At 40.3% G+C, this 17305-nt stretch overlaps 1 protein-coding gene across 1 annotated transcript in view; it reads left to right on the top strand.

Annotated features, from left to right (window-relative positions):
* The window catches only part of grin3bb (glutamate receptor, ionotropic, N-methyl-D-aspartate 3Bb), a 79224-nt gene that overhangs the window by 10053 nt on the left and 51866 nt on the right, over window positions 1-17305 (top strand). Inside the window, exon 2 of the mRNA XM_043720722.1 lies at window positions 15994-16592. Coding sequence (XP_043576657.1) covers window positions 15994-16592 — 599 coding nt within the window. The remainder of the gene's footprint in view (window positions 1-15993; window positions 16593-17305) is intronic.

Here is a 17305-nt window from a genome sequence, read left to right as displayed (position 1 = left end):
CGACTTTCTCCCCACCCCCACCCTCCTCTAGCTTATCTCTCCACGCTTCAGGCTCTCTGCCTTTATTCCTGATGAAGGGTTTTTGCCCGAAACATCAATTTTGCTGCTCCTCGGATGCTGCCCGAACTGCTGTGCTCTTCCAGCACTACTAATCCAAAATCTGGTTTCCAGCATCTGCAGTCATTGTTTTTACCTTATATTTGGCAATGCTTCATGCCCCCCTCAGCATTAACTCTTTGACAATCTTACACACTTATAAAACATCTCCCTACAAGCTTTTTCTCATTACTGATCTTATACATCAGTGTATATAATTACATTTATCATGACTTCATCAGCTCCCATGTCTCAGATTTCATAAATTTGGCAACTTGGAGGTCTCACTGTTCAGCCAGAATGTTTTCCGTTTGAACTTGGAACATTGATAGGTCTCTCGGTTGAATTTTTAAGCTGTTCACTTTTACATTGTTCTGAACAGTGTGAAGTCTGTGACTTCCTTTGAAGTGGAGAACATTTTATCTCTTGGATTTCCTTCACTGAGGATGTCTGATAGAACAGGCAATTGTTCCATTATAATATTTAGATAACTTTTAAACTCAAACATTTTGGTCATGGAGGATAGCTATCTTGGTAAAACCAGTGATTTCTTTTTTCTCTCTGTCTTGGGTCTCTTGGCCAGGCAAGTTCTTCCCTTTTTATGATATCCTGGATCTCCAAACCAGGCAGTTTTCATTCTTAATGTAACATTACTCTGTGTACATTGATCATGCCATTTCAGTGTTGGGTTCATGGACTTGCATGCACTATCTAATCTGCGTGAGCAAATTTTTATTCTCAATTTGCCAGTAACTTTGTAAAAAAGTGTGTAGACTATTTACCTCAACTGGTTCAATAGATTAAACACCCTGTTTTTGCCCACAGTGATTGCATTATTGATCAAACCAGCTTGTTTACTTCCTCAATTGTACGACTGGGGATTGCTTATTGTTGGCATAATCTTTGACTTTATTACTGATGGTTCTTCCTGTCAAAATACAGGAATAAAACACTCCGCATGAATTTGTGTTTTCTCAACATCTGATATCAAGCTTGAATCTGTCATTACCGTATGTTCACCAAGCTGTATAGCAGTCTGAATTCCATTTGTTGAGGATTCATCACTGAGTTACAAGTGGGGTATGCTGCTCAATTGCTGTCATATCATCTGCGTTTCCTCACAAACTCTGCTGATCGGTGTTGATAGCTGTGGACAACATTTCTGCCAACCTTGTATAGTCATGGGTTTCCGCCTTTCTGACAGTCCGAAACAAATTTCTTAAGCTAAAATTAAGTATCACAGTGGATTTTGTCGTCTGCTCCACTATTCATCTAGGAAACCCTATAAAACCTTTCACTGGTTGTCTTTGACTGGTTATTCAGAGGCAAGAAAATTCTTTGACCTATTGCTCCATTATTGGCTGTTCCTTGAACAATAGTGTCTTAATTTTAATTAATTTGCCACTTTTCCACTAGTTAAAAAAGATTCAAGTCAAAACATACATTCATGCTCAAGAATGAAAATTCTGTATAGCTTTATCTTTAATCCTAAAAGTCACACCACCTAGATCATGTAATTGCTTGGCTGTCAGCTGTAGATAGTGATCCTTCAGCCATGCTACACTGTTTGATAATAATGTGGCACTTGTCTCTTATCACATTTGAAATTGGTGAGAGGCCCAGTGACATAAATGTCTTCTTTCTAAAATGCTAGGTCAGGACCATCTATCTTCCATGGGAACACTGTAGACTTTCCTCCTATTATAGCTCAAACTAATGGAATTTTAATGAGTAGGTATTTACTTCTTATTGCCTTGAGATTGTGTCCTACATAACCATGTTTTTTAAAAGTGATGGTATGTAAAGCAGACTTTTAAAATAACTGGGCACTGTTTGTATCTGTGTGGTGTCCTTGCTCTGTGGCACTGAAACTAACTGTTCGTATCTATGTCTGTCCTACTCTCTGAACTATCTTCTTATGTGTGTCTTTAGATATTTTGTGCCTTAACAACTGAATGGTTTCTGCTGATCTCTTATGATGACTATGATCCTCTCCTTTAAGATTCGGTCTACATTGCTTCTAGACTTCTGCTTCACCCATAATCAAAATGGTTTTGTCCTGAGTCAAATTTTATTTGGACTGTGACTAATCTAACAACAACTCATCAGCAATTCCAATAACAGTTGAATTTTGACTTTCAAGTTTCAAAGTCACATTTCTCTACTGCTTAGAGGTCATAAGTGAAAATATCAGTGGATTCCCCAGATGCTGAACTCCTTTGTTAAACATTTCTCTTCAAGAATTTTATTTGTTCTAAGATTAAATTAATTCTCAAAGACTTGCAGAACTTGATCATAATTATAGAAGCATGCAGCATGGAAACACACAGTTTGGCCCAACTCATCCACGCTAACCAGACATCCCAATCTGATCTAGTCCCATTTACCAGCACTTGTTCCATACCCCTCTAAAACTTTGCTATTCATATACCCAACCAAAAGCCTTTTGAAGGTTGTAATTGTATCAGCCTCCACCATTTTCTCTGGCAACTCATTCCATACATGCATCACCCTCTGCATGAAAATGTTGCCCCTGAGGTCCTTTTTATATCCTTCCCCTCTCACTTTAAACCTATGCCATCTCGTTTTGGACTCACCCACTCTAGGAAAAAGACCATGGCTATTCACCCTATCCATGCCCTTCATGATTTTATAAACCTCTACAAGGTCACCTCTCTGCCTTCAATGCTGCAGGGGAAAAAGCCTCAGCCTATTCAGCCTCTCCCTATAACTCAAACCCTCCAATGCTGGCAATATTCTTGTTATTCTTCTCTGCACCCTCTCAAGTTTAACAACATTCTTTAAAAAAATCTGTTAGCTCCTTGTATTACTTGGCACACTATAACATCATCAGCTATAGTCCCAGTCAAATACAGAAGTGTATTAACTTGTTCAGCGTCTGGTTTAGTATCTAGTTTTAAAGCCATTCTATATATTAGGAATTGTTTTCTCCAAGATGTCCAGTTCTGTGTTATATTTAGCCAATCTTTGAAACTAAATCTTTCTGGCAATATTATTTCTGCAGCTATGTCTTCCTAATGTGACTATTCATTTTCTTTACTTCAAATGCTTTTATTTCTGAAGTATATCTATGCTGTTACTATGTATTGCTATACTGGACTGTTTTCATGCACCATTGTGGCTAAGTGGAGCCCTATTCTTTGTTAATAATATTCCTTTTTTGCAGCTTCTCTAGATGAATCCCACTAATCATGTCTTTAATAAATGATTCCTGATTCCTCAATGGTTTTACGTAGTGAATCTGTTCTTTGTGGCTTTACGAGTTAAATCAGAAATTGTTTCTGTAGCCCTTGATTTTCCTTCCTCCTGCTTCATGATACCTGCATAGTATGGAATTGTTGCTTACTAATGCCTGTGAGTACTTTGCTGATGTCTAGCTTGTGCAGCATGTAAACTTTGCTACTTTTAAAGATTTGTATTGTCCACTAAGGACTTCAATTTTGTTCTCAAAACCTCTGATGTCTGTACACTTTCCAGCTGCACCTTTATTCAGGACTAACCCTGAAATCTGTAACCCCTTGGGTTTAACTAGCGCAGCAACTCCATGCAGTTTCTAAGTCATGCTAACTGAAGCACAAGTTCAATCAAGTCTGAAATGCTTTTTACCATCATGTGCGTCACAAACAAATATACCAGTGAATAGGGAATAATGGACTGTCCAACCTCCTCTGTCATTCATTAAGTTCATAGCTGATTGTAATCTCAAATTTACATTCCTGCCTACATTTAATAGTTTCTCACCCCTTGGTCACCAAGAACTTATCCAACTCTTTAGAAACTTGCCTTGAGGTTCTCTTCTACAATATTTGGCTCTTTCAGCTCTGTTTCTTCACGTGGATTTCTTAAAACTGTCTCTGATGAATCTTCAGACCTCTGCAGTTACCAGAATTTCATATGTTACAGTAGAATGGAATCTGCATCAGCAGCCACCTTGTTCAGATGAATCCTCACCACAGATCATCATGATATAAGAGCTATTCTGATGATTTGCTGCCACCATCCACTTTCCTGTTGGTAATCTACGGTCTTGACTTCATTTAATATGGTAGAGAAAAATCAACTGCTAGCTAAAGAGAGGACACTCTTGGCTTAAACAAGATGTAGTTTATTGCATGACCGTAACTAAATATAAGTGACATTTATATGATGGACACTGTTATTGAAAGAACTATGGAGATCTCGACTTAAAGTTTTACTCCTTTGAGATTATAGTTGTTTCCCCACCTATGTCCATATCATATTATCATATTGGGTGATACTGAATGAGCTCTTCACCCTTTCACCCTTATACAACACTTTCATGGTCTACCATCAAAAACTTTCATGATTTTTAAAACAGCTGCGTTTTATTTCAGAAAACTATTTATGTTTTCTGCATTTCCCTGTAGAGCACTGTATTTGTGATTACAACAAAAGCACCTGTGGTCTGGAAGCAGTATTTGGGGAATTGACAGTGAGAGAGAGTGATGGATAATGGCAGCTCCTGTACTTGCATAAGGAAGTGTCATTGGAAAGGGAGGGATAATTGGGTGTTATTGTTCCAGGTACTATTGTATAGGAAATAGTTCTTTTGAAGTGCTGAAGATTGTAATGCTGGAGATAGGGAAAATAGTAAAGGTGATCTCTTGTGAGTGAAGACTGCTGGATTGAAGTCAAGACAAGTCATTTTGCTTCTATAAAAAGAGGATAGGATCAGGGCAGAATTGAGGAAAGTGGGAGGAATATGGTAGCCCCTATAAACTACAGTTAAAAACACAAATAAATTATTGTGGGTGAAGCGAATTAGCACACAAGGGAGTATCATTCATTAATGTAGGCTGGGTACAAAGATGTTTGGTATCCGGAAATACAGGTAGGCTAACTAGGGACAAATCCTGCCTTGTATTTGTTAATGCTTAGTTATCCATCTCCCATTTGTAAGTTAGTTATGTCTTTTTGTTTCAGTTTGGATCATATTCCTATTTTATACCATGATTGCCCAGTCCCTGAGGCACATATATTGGAACTGGCCCAGCCAAGGTAGTATGTCTGATTGACAGCTATGTCTAAGACCTTTGTGAAAGGAGTAGGGTTATTGATCGCCTGTACTGAATTTTGACATACTGTGGTGGCTAGAGATCTCCAATTACAGGATTAAATTGAACTTCAAGAGTTTGTCAAGATTTAGTTCTGCAGCCTGCAAGTAAGAGTTTTATATTTAAGTGTTGTGCCATCCAACAGAACAGTTGAGCTAGAATTGAAATAGAGCCTGTTCCATAGTGTGGTAAGTGATTTTCTTTTTGCCTTGGTGTGCACATTGCTGTGGTGTTTTCATTATTAACAGACAAAAAATTTGGTATGCTATAATAGCCCAGAACATGCATTTAAAAAGGGAGACATATGAATGGACACATAAGATGAGGATCAGCCAGAAAGGGGTATCCTTTGAATTGCAAAGAGCCACAAGTTATTGGTTGATTTGACAAATCCAGCATTACTTCCACAAAAATAACATTTCATCCTGAACTTTCTTTTGAGTTCAAACATGACGTGCTCATTAAATTTATTGCATAAAATTAGGCGTAGCATTTAATCACATGAAAATAATGATGGCCAATCAATCTCACAGTACCGAAAAGTGAGCAATTACATTTTTAAACAGGTTGTTTAGGAAAATACCTACACACAACAGTGTATAAATCTACCTTTTCTGGCCTTCATAATTTAACTCCCAGCATGATGCTGGTCAATCCAGTGTACAACTCTTCCACAACTGATATTTTTTCCCTGAGGTGAGGTGCCTGGATATTTCAGGTGAGGATAAAATCCTGGATACGGAGATTGAGTCTGGATCAGGTAAGGGTGTAAACAGTATTCAGAAAAGGGAAGGAGAATCATATGATAGCAACTTAAATATTTCAGTATTTGGAACAAGAGTTTTCTGTTGAGTCCCACTCTGTTTACTTGAACGCAGGACAAAAAAAAGCACATTTCAAATCATACGAAATATGCAAAATTTTTGTCCATACTCAAAAATAACTCACCACAAAATACCAGAAAAATCTATCCCAGAACTAACCATGTACAGGACACAGATACTTTGAGGCTTACTCCTTCAGAAGATTATTTCATTTTTCTCCTATCCCACATCTCAACTGATCTTTGTGCAGTCCTGTCATACTCCTCACTCAGCCTCAAACAAGCTACTAGGCATTTAATCAGCTCTGACTGATGTCCCACTGGTATAGCTGTGCCAAGTGTCAGCCTTGAAATTGTTTACAACTTTTGTTACAGATCTTTGACAGAAATGCTGATCCCAGTTCTCTCTTAGATGCACACTTTTTTTTGTTTCAGTCAAATTCAGTTTTCAGCCAAGGTCATAGAGATTTCAGATTTTTAAAACTAATTAGAGTCATAGAGTCATAGAGATGTACAACACAGAAACAGACCCTTCTGTCCAACCCATCCATACTGACCAGATATCCCAACCCAATCTATCCCAACTGCCAGCATCTGGCCCATATCCCTCCAAACCCTTCCTATTCATACACCATCCAGATGCCTTTTAAATGTTGCAATTGTACCAGCCTCCACCACTTCCTCTGGCGACTCATTGCATACACGTACCACCCTTTGAGTGAAAAAGTTGCCCCTTATGTTTGTTTTATATCTTTTCCCTCTCACCCTAAACCTATGCCCTCTAGTTCTGGACTTCCTAACCCCAGGGGAAAGACTTTGTCTATTTATCTTATCCATGCCCCTCATGATTTTATAAACCTCTACAAGATCACCCTCAGCCTACAAGATCACCCTCCCCGCTCCAGGGAAAACCCCTTCCTATTCATACACCATCCAGATGCCTTTTAAATGTTGCAATTGTACCAGCCTCCACCACTTCCTCTGGCGACTCATTGCATACACGTACCACCCTTTGAGTGAAAAAGTTGCCCCTTATGTCTGTTTTATATCTTTTCCCTCTCACCCTAAACCTATGCCCTCTAGTTCTGGACTTCCTAACCCTAGGGGAAAGACTTTGTCTATTTATCTTATCCATGCCCCTCATAATTTTATAAACCTCTACAAGATCACCCTCAGCCTACAAGATCACCCTCCCCGCTCCAGGGAAAACAGCCCTAGCCTACTCAACCTCCCCGTATAGCTCAAATCCTCCAACCCTGGCAACATCCTTGTAAATCTTTTCTGAACCCCTTCAAGTTTCACAACACCTTTCCGATCGGAAGGAGACCAGAACTGAACACAATATTCCAACAGTGGCCGAACCAATGCCCTGTATAGCCACAACATGACCTCAACTGTCTGTTTAATTCAAAGTAAAATGGATTAATGAAGAGACTCATGTCTTAAATGTTAAAATTTTTAACATTATAGTTTTAAATTTGGTGACTTGATTGTCAAGTTGCCGATTCAAGTCAAGAGGGCCTGTGACACAATATTCACACCTTGAAACAAATGCACGAGCAGCTGGGCTCACTGCAGGCAAAGCTTTAGTCTCTGAGATTTCAGGCAGGGTAAAAAAGCAAGAGGTCTCTGTCAGAGAGACAGTGGACTACAGTTTATATGGCCAGCAGGCAGCGAAGTAAGCCCTTCCTGTGGACTGCTAGACAAAATGCTGAGGGAAGGTTGTTTCTGGTTAAAAAGATGTATCCTATGGCAATCTCAGCAATTTGGAAAATTTGTCCTTGTATGTCCAGAAAAGCAAATTGATAGACCTTAACTGCTGGCATTTTGTTCAGGTGTTTTCTGGAAACTGAATTATTTAAGTTTTTGATGGTTTGATGTTACATCTGCACTAAATTGTGCAAAGCAAACCAGTTGGAAGCTGAGAATGGTGTTTGATTAGTTCCTGTGAAACTGTAATTCTGCAGAGAGAGGCAGTGAAGTGTAACCCTGTGGGGTTATTATTTTGTTAAAATTTAAATATAATTTAGAATACCCATTGCCATTAAATAATATATAGTTGACGTTGCTTTTAGTTTGCATGTTATAGGAAAAGTCTTGCTGTGCAATTCCGTGAAGTTAGTCACTGGTAATTCAGATATCTTTTAAAATTATTGATCTCTACGGGGATTGTAACAGGACTGTGGAAAAGGCCCATTCCTAAATGCACTTGAAAGGGTGGTGGTGGTGAGATGTTTTCTTCTTTTGCTGTAGTCAATGTGCAGCAGGTGAGGGAATACCTGGAATCAGGGAATACTGATAAAAATGGCAGCGGAGTAGATCTCATCAGCTCCAACTGTTTTTCTTTTTTTTCTCTCTTTTTGTTCTTTTTCTTCTCCTTTACTTATCCCTTCTCCTGAGCTCAAGCAGCATTGGTGGCGGTGAGTGAGCACAAATGTGAATGCTTTCTCATGGCGGTGAATGAGCCCAGCGTGGACAGGAATGAGCCCCTACTTACTTTTCCGGGGCAAGTGCAGGACCTAGCATTGGAATCGGTAGTTGTTAGATTGGCGGAGACAACATTGGCGAGGTATGCCCAGTGGCAGAAAATGGCCCTGAGGATTGCCAAATTCATCGATTGGCAGCGATGAAATATTGGTGGGAGGGCATCACAGCAACATCGATGAGGTGGACGCCCTGGTGAGAGATGTGACTCTGATGTAGGTGGGTCTGGCACAGGTGGCAGAGAGAGGGTGGTGAAGGAAAATCGGCTCAGAGGCAAAGATGGTGCTTGAAGAGTGGAGACCTCAATTTTGGCTATATCCAGTGTAGACAGCGATACCAGGCATCATTGATGATGAGCTGGTTCAGGACTGATGGATTCTCTTTAGGCTAAATCCTTCTTTATTTTTCTTGTACTTAAAACTATTCAAAATGGCAGTGAATCACAGTGACAGTGGAAAAACATGTCACTGTATCTTAATGTTTTCCTCACTGTAAAGTACATACAACAATAAAAATCATTCAAAAATAAAAACCATTCATTTAAAAATTCAGTTTGACAGAGATGGTGAAGGAATGTTAAGATAGACTATATACAGAGTGATGGAAATGTGTTGCTGGAGAAGCGCAGCAGGTCAGGCAGCATCTAGGGAACAGGAGAATCGACGTTTCGGGCATTAGCCCTTCTTCAGGACTAATGCCCGAAACGTCGATTCTCCTGTTCCCTAGATGCTGCCTGACCTGCTGCGCTTCTCCAGCAACACATTTCCATCTCTGATCTCCAGCATCTGCAGACCTCATTTTCTCTATATACAGAGTGAAACCAGGAGACTGTTGGAATAAAGATAATCAAGGCATGAATGAAAGTTTGAGCAGATGAAAGTTTCAGCTGAGCTATGGATGTTATTCTGGAGGCCATAGTGATGGCACAGATAAGTGATCAGAACCCATCTTAGAGACAAACAAAACTTAACCGCAAAGTTGTAGACCATCTGGTTCAAATCTCAGCAAGTTGCTAAGGAAAGGGATTTGGTAAAGGACACAAATACCATGACATACACAGAGAAAAAGTCAAAAGGCCAGATTTTCACAGAGTGACAAAGACTCTGTGGACTATAGATAGGATCCAGATGAGGAAGCCTTGCTTTGTTGCAAACATTATTGTCAGTGAGGGGAAAGGATTTATTGATTTATTTATTTATTGTCCTGTGTAGTTATTACATATATCTGTTATAAATACAATTGTTCCAAGGAAGTTAACCTGCAGTATGAGAGTCACAAATTGGTATACACTTAATGGTAATGTCCTGAGGAGTGTTGCTGAACAAAGAGACCTTGGAGTGCAGGTTCATAGCTCCTTGAAAGTGGAGCTTCAGGTAGACAAGATAGTGAAGAAAGCGTTTGGTATGTTTGTCTTTATTGGTCAGTGCATTGAGTATAGGTGTTGGGAGGTCACCCTGCGACTGTACAGGATTTCTGTTAGGCTGCTTTTGGAATATTGTGTGCAATCCTGGTCTCCCTCCTGTCAGAAGGATGTTGTGAAACTTGAAAGGGTTCAGAAAAGATTCACAAGGATGTTGCCAGGGTTGAAGGATTTGAGCTGTAGGGAGAGGCTGATAGACTGTGTGTATTTTCCCTGGAGCATCAGAGGCTGAGGGGTGACTTTATAGAAGTTTAGAAAATCATGAGGAGTGGATAGGGTAAATAGATAAGGTCTTTTCCCCGGGGTAGGGGAGTCCAAAACTAGATGACATAGGTTTAACATGAGAGGGGAAAGATTTAAAAGGAACCTGAGGGTCAACATTTTCATGCAGAGGGTGGTGCGTGTATGGAATGAGTTGTCAGAGGAAGTGGTGGAGGCTGGTACAATTACAACATTTAAAAGGCATCTGGATGGGTATATGAATTGGAAGAGGTTTAGAGGGATGTGGGGCAAATGCTGACAGATGGCACCAGATTTATTTAGGATATCTGGATGGCATGGTCATTTTGGACTAAAGGATCTGTTTCCATGCTGTCCATCTTTATGCCTCTGACTCCAGTGCTCTTGAAGAGTGTTTAAGCAACATAATCTGAAGTGTTTTTAATTCCTGTGCTCTTTAAATATGAAATCTGTCACTGAGAGTAAAAAAGCTCTGTGGATTGCTGTGATTGACAGGCTAATTAGTGTAGTTTATTAGAAGAATTCCCATCTGTGACTGTAATAGATTTTCAAATGAGTTCTATGTTGGTATTTCCAAAATACTGTTGAGTCATTAGAAAGTTTGGCTTAATTTTAAAGCTCATTTATACTAGTGGGTGTTCTGTGTGCACATTTTGATTGGCACTTGATAGAGACCATTACAAATTATTTGTGTCGTGGCAACTGAACAGAATTGTTTTTGTTATTGGAAATTGAACACGAGACTTCAGAACTTCAAATTTGTTTTATTCTTTGGGAGTTAAAATAATGATAAGACCATAAAAAGTAGGAGAACCATAAGAAGTAGGAGGAGATGTCAACCATTTTTCCCATCAAGTCTGCTCCATCATTCAATATTGTTGTATTCTATTCCCTTTGAAATAAAGGCTAACATTCATTTGCCTTCCCAATTAGTGCTGAACTAGAATGCTAGCATTTTGTGATGCATGTATGAGGGCCTCCAAATTTCTGTGGTGCGGCTTTCTGCAGTTTTTTGCCATTGAAATAATATTCAGCTTTCTGTCTCACATTTGTCCACATTATATTCCATCGGCCAAGTTTTTTTCTGACCTACTTAACCTGCTTATACCTCTCTGTAGACACATTAATCTCACCACTTGTCTTCCCACCTATTTTTGTGTCATTTTATTTTCATTATTAAATATGTATGGATGAGAGTTCTATTAGATTGTTAGGAGTTTGTTTATTTTTCATCTCTACATGGTCCCTGAGGTCTGTAAATGGTAGATACAAGGTGAGTAGATATGAAAGTGGAATTAGGGAACAAGGAGTGATGGGGGATATGTCTCTCATTATCCGCCATCATACCTCATTCCCTTATCACATGACCATCTACAATTTGCCCAAGGGTGGACAAGCCCAACTTGACCTATTGTACTCTATGTTACTCTATCCCCACTCCCACCCTCCTCTAGCTTATCTCTCCACGCTTCAGGCTCTCTGCCTTTATTCCTGATGAAGGGCTTTTGCCCGAAACGTCGATTTTGCCTGTCCTCGGATGCTGCCTGAATTGCTGTGCTCTTCCAGCACCACTGATCCAGAATCCAAGCCCAACTTCACTCTGCTCCACCTCCCCAAGGGAAGATTGGTTCGAAGAGGCCATTTAAACCAAGGCAGCTCTGCAGAGTCTGGAAATTTCTAATTTGAGTTATCAGCTTCTGTCAGTAAAATCTGGCCTTTGTCTTTGCTGTAGAAGCTGGAACAATGGAAGGAGGATGTTGGGAAACAACTTGGAATTGAAAGCTTCTTTCCTGCCTTCTGGTCTTTGTGCTATACCAACTTAAACTCAGACTCCATGCTGCATTCTTTAGATGTCTTACAGATCCCTTGGCAGGAGGTAGAGAAGAGTAGATCTCCTGGATAACATTCCTCCCTCAACATTCCACCAAAAATAAATTGATTGCTATTTCTCTCCTTTGCTGATTTTCTTAATTTGTACCTTACTACTTTATGTTCAATGCATGCTACCTGTTGGGCATGCAGCAATTAAACAACATCTCTGTCTTTAGTCTCTTCAGTTCACCCAGGAGGAGACATTTGTCCTTCTCCTTCTCTCTTTCTTTAGTATATTCAGTAAAGGAAGGAAGAAACTGGGCATCAGTCCATTGGCTCCATGGTACTGAGCTATAGCTTTTCCAATGCCAGTGCAATATGAAAGATAGCAGCACACACTTCTGTCAGGTTTACTGCTCTAACTTGTGTGAAATATTTCAATTTCTGTCATCAAGCTTCAAAACAATCTATAAACCACGTCCTCAGCATTGACCACAATGAATGCTTTGATAAGATTCTTATTTAAAAACTGTTTCAGAGCCAGCACTATATTTCATTGTAAAGCAATTGTACTACACAACAAGGAAGGAATACATTTATGTTGAGTACAGAAGACTAAACTAATATCTTTCTAATAGTGAATTCTGGTTTCTGGGTTATTTTTGAAGCACAGAATGAATGAATGAATGAGTTTATTGTCACATATATCTTGAAGATATAGTGAAGAGTTTATCATCACAGTCTGGTGCCATTTGGGCTACAAATAGAATAAAAAGAAATTACTTCAATAAGAATTTATCTTCTGTTTAAATTGGGTCTCAAGCCACAGCTCCAGGGCTTCTGTGAGTTCGCTGGAAGATGTTCTAGTTCTAAAGGAGTCTGCTCTGGGAACAGCAATGATGATGTCGATGCCCCAGGCTCTGCTGCCATCAGACATCGTCAGAATCCAGGCTCCAGGCCTACTACTGCCAGTAGTCCCTGCTCCAGGTACTGCTACCACCAGAGGTCCAGGCTTCGGACGTATCATTGCCAGGTGTCCCTGCTCCGGGTACTGCTACCACCAAAGTTCCAGGCTGCGGGCCTACCACTGCCAGAAACCCCTGCACCAGGCATTGCCACCATCAATAGCCCAGATTCCGGGCCTACCACTGCCAGGTGTCCTCGCTCCAGATACTGCTGCTGCCAAGAGTCCAGGCTCCGGGCACCAACACCAGGAGCCCTGATCCATACTGCTGATGCTGCAGCCACGACCCCCACCAACACCGCTCTGGCCTTGAAGGTGAAGAAAGAAAAAAAAAAGGTTACCAAAAAAGTACACAAAGAAAAGGATATCGCCAATGAGACTACTTACCATGCCGCCATCTTGAACATGACAGGGAGGGGAGAAACGAATTGCAAATCATTAATTTCTCTCCCCCAAAATTTTAAATGCTTCAATATGCAGACAAAATCAAGATGTCAATTCATTCTTTGATTTCTGATGTTGATATTTTCATTCCTCCCAGTTCTGTCTCAACCTCCCTAGGGCATCAACTCCTTTAGTTTCATGGAAGTTAATCTTGAGGCTTCTAAATGCCCACATGAAGCATTGATTATTGGCAGGATAGTTATCAATGAAGTTAGTTTTGGTGGAGGCTGCTGCCAGACTCGATGGGAGCTAGTTGGTTCAGTGAATGTTTTTCTTGAGCTGGGTAACTTTGGACAAAATAATAGTTTGGTGGCAGTGTCACTGGATTAATAATCCAATAGGCCCAGGTAATGTCCTGGAGATCAGAGTTCAAATCCCACCATGGCAGAAGGTAGAATATGATACATCAGGAATTAATATTAATGATGAATATTATTGACTGATGTAAAAACCTATTTGATTTACTAATACCCTTTAATTAGGAAATCTGCCATCCTTACCTTGTCTGGCCTACATGTGACTCCAGACAATGTGGTTGATTTTTAATTGCCCTCTGAAATGGCATAACAAGCCATTGATTTGTATCAAATATTTAAAAAGTCTCAAAAAAGGAATAAAATCTGATAGACCACCTTATGTTGACTAAAGCATGAGAATCAACAATGGCACACATAGTTTCATCAACCTTATGAATTCCGCCTTATCTACATCTGGAGGCTAGTGCCAAAATTTGAAGAGTTAGTCAAGCAACAGCCTGACATAGTCAGACTCATGGAATCATATCTTATAGACAAAGACACCAACAACACCATCACTATCCCTGGATATGGATGTAAGTTTGCTTACTGAGCTGGAAGGTTTGTTTTCAGACGTCTCGTCACCATACTAGGTAACATCATCAGTGAGCCTCCGACGAGTTCTCCAAACTCACTAATCCCTGGATATGACCTGACCCTGGCAAGACAGAGCCAGCAGAGGTACGGCACAGTGAAATACAGTCAGGAGAGAGCAGCCCTGGTTGGATTCAAATCTGGCACATAGGAAGATGGTCATGATTGTTGGAGGTCAGTCATCTCAGCTCCATGACGTCTCTGCAGGAGTTCTTCAGGGTAGTGTCTTAAGCCCAATCATCTTCAGCTGCTCTACCAATGACCTTTACTCCACCACAAGGTCAGAAGTGGGAATGTTCAATTGTGGAACCATCATGTCCTACACCACTTCCAACTCCTGAAATACTTAAGCAATCTATATTCAAATGTACAAAACCAAGATAATATCCAGGTTTGAGCTGACAAGTGGCAAATACCATTTACACCACATAGTGCCAAGCAACAAGAGAGAATCTCACAATCACCCTTTGACATTCAATGACATTACCATCACTGCATCCCTCACAATCTACATCCTAGGATTATCATTGACTAGAAACTGAATTGAACTAATCATGAATATTGTGGCTACAAAAGTCAGTCAGGTGCTTGAAATCTTGCAATGAGTAACTCACTTCCTGACTCCCCAAAGCCTGTCTATCACCTACAAGGCATAAGTCAGACACAAGGCATGAAGTACTCTTCACTTACCTGGATGGGTGCAACTCCAACAAAACTCAAGAAACTACACACTATCCAGACCAAAGCAGTCCATTTGATTGGCACCAAATCGACAAACATTCACCCATTCCACCACTGATGCTTAGTAGCAGCAGTGTGTACCATTGTCAAGATGCACCACAGACATTCACTGAGGCTCTTTAGGTCACATCTTCCAAGCCCATGACATTTAACTTCGAGAATAACAAGGGCAGCAGATACCTGGGAACACCATATCTGCAAGATCCATTTACAGACACTCAGCATCCTGATTTGGAAACATATCACCATTCCTTCAGTGTTGCTGATTTAAAATCCTGTCCTCCTTCCCTAACAGCATTGTTGAGTGACCTACATCAAATGAATGGCTGCAGTTCAAGGAGGCTGCTCATTACCACCTTCACAAGGACAATTAGGAATGGGTAATAAATGTTTGCCCAGCCAATGACATCTATATCCTATGAATTAATCAAATAAACGTGCATTTAAATCACCAGATCCGATGCTCACTGTGTTTAAATGAACTGAGTACATTTCAAAATCAGTCAGAGCAATAGAACCAGTGAAGAGTGAAAAAGTAAATTTATAATATTGCTCAAAAAATAAATTGCACAGATTGATTAGATAGTTTTTTTTTAAATGTCTAACACATGGAAGTCCTAATCTAAGCACTGGGAACTTCCATCTATAAAACTATTACAGCACACTCATTCTGCATAGAGCAGTTCTCCAGCTACCTCTGTAGAATTCAGATGCAGGATAGCAAAATCTGAGATTTAGAAAATTGTAGGTGTGGAATGGTCGAAGCTGAGTACTTGGAGGGCACTGGGTGGATGGGATGATAGACTGGTGAATTTGCTGAGTGAGCTGGATACAGATGTGGGTGTGTTTGGAGCTGAAATTAAATGCCAATCTGGTTTTATTCCTAGCATTATGAGCTCAAATGCCTTATTTTATCCTTAATGTTTTAGATATCCGTATCTTCAAATTCCAGTTCCTAACTCGAGAACTAATTTATTTTGCAGAATCCTTTACATCTGCAGATGAGCATGGAAAGCTCAGTCACCTCCTTAATGGATTTGCTCATCAGTGTCCTTAAAACCAACTCCTGGTATGATGTCAGTGTGATCTTGTGCCACAGCTGGGATATCTCCAGATTCCTCAGTTACCTGAGCAACAACTCAAACTTTGAACTGCGGGCTTTACTCAACTTAACAGACATGGATGATGCGGGCATCATTCGCTTTTTACATGAGAAATTGAATGACTTAAAGGACTCGTCCACTTCAGTTTTGATGTTTAGCAGTAATGCCAAATGCTCTGGATTCGTCTTTGAAACTGCAGCTGGCCTGGGTTTGACCTCCCCTGAGTTTCACTGGGTTATTGGTCATCCTCTGAACGTTGAGGACCTGCAAACCACAGGCCTACCTCTAGGTCTGCTTGCCTACGGTGAAGTGAACAAACCTGTTCTGGGAAATTATGTGAGGGATGCAGTGGAGCTGATAGCAAGAGCTATATCCACTGCTGTGTTCATTCGGCCTGACACAACACTCATCCAAAGCATGGTGAACTGTAATGACAAACAGAAAGAAGGTGTGCTATCTTCAGGTCAATATCTTTCAAGGTAAAACATTTAATGTAAATATTTTAACTAACTCACTTTTCTTTTTTCTGCTGTTTTCTCCAGCCTTTAGCTGTGGTTTGGTTTTTGTGTTCCATAGCTACTGACCATCCTGAAATAAACCATCCCAGTGTCCTTTCATGAGTGAGGTGTCAGCAGCTGTTTGTGCACAGTAGCATGTGGGGAGCAGGCATCAAGTAAATTACAACTACAAGAATTCAGAATCTCTGGGTCTGATTACAATTAATCAACATTTATAAAATTAAAATGGTTCCTTCCCAAACTCTAAAGATGTTTAAATGTCCTTCCTATCTGCAGCTTTCTGCTTTTGTTTTTGTTTTATTATTAATTCTGGAATTAAGAGGAGAGATTGAGTAGAACATGGAAAGTAGAACAGTACAGCACAGAACAGGCCCTTCAGCCCACGATGTTGTGCCAACCATCGATCCTCATGTATGCACCCTCAAATTTCTGTGACCATATGCATGCCCAGCAGTCTTTTAAATGTCCCCAATGACCTTGCTTCCACAACTGCTGCTGGCAACGCATTCCATGCTCTCTCAACTCTGTGTAAAGAACCCGCCTCTGACATCCCCTCTATACTTTCCTCCAACCAGCTTAAAACTATGACCCCTCGTGTTAGCCATTTCTGCCCTGGGAAATAGTCTCTGGCTATCGACTCTATCTATGCCTCTCATTATCTTGTATACCTCAAT

This window comes from Chiloscyllium plagiosum, chromosome 31, assembly GCF_004010195.1.
Source record: "Chiloscyllium plagiosum isolate BGI_BamShark_2017 chromosome 31, ASM401019v2, whole genome shotgun sequence".
NCBI lineage: Eukaryota > Metazoa > Chordata > Chondrichthyes > Orectolobiformes > Hemiscylliidae > Chiloscyllium > Chiloscyllium plagiosum.
The sequence above is the reverse complement of the archived record's forward strand: the minus strand, read 5'-3'. Positions and strand labels throughout refer to the sequence as shown.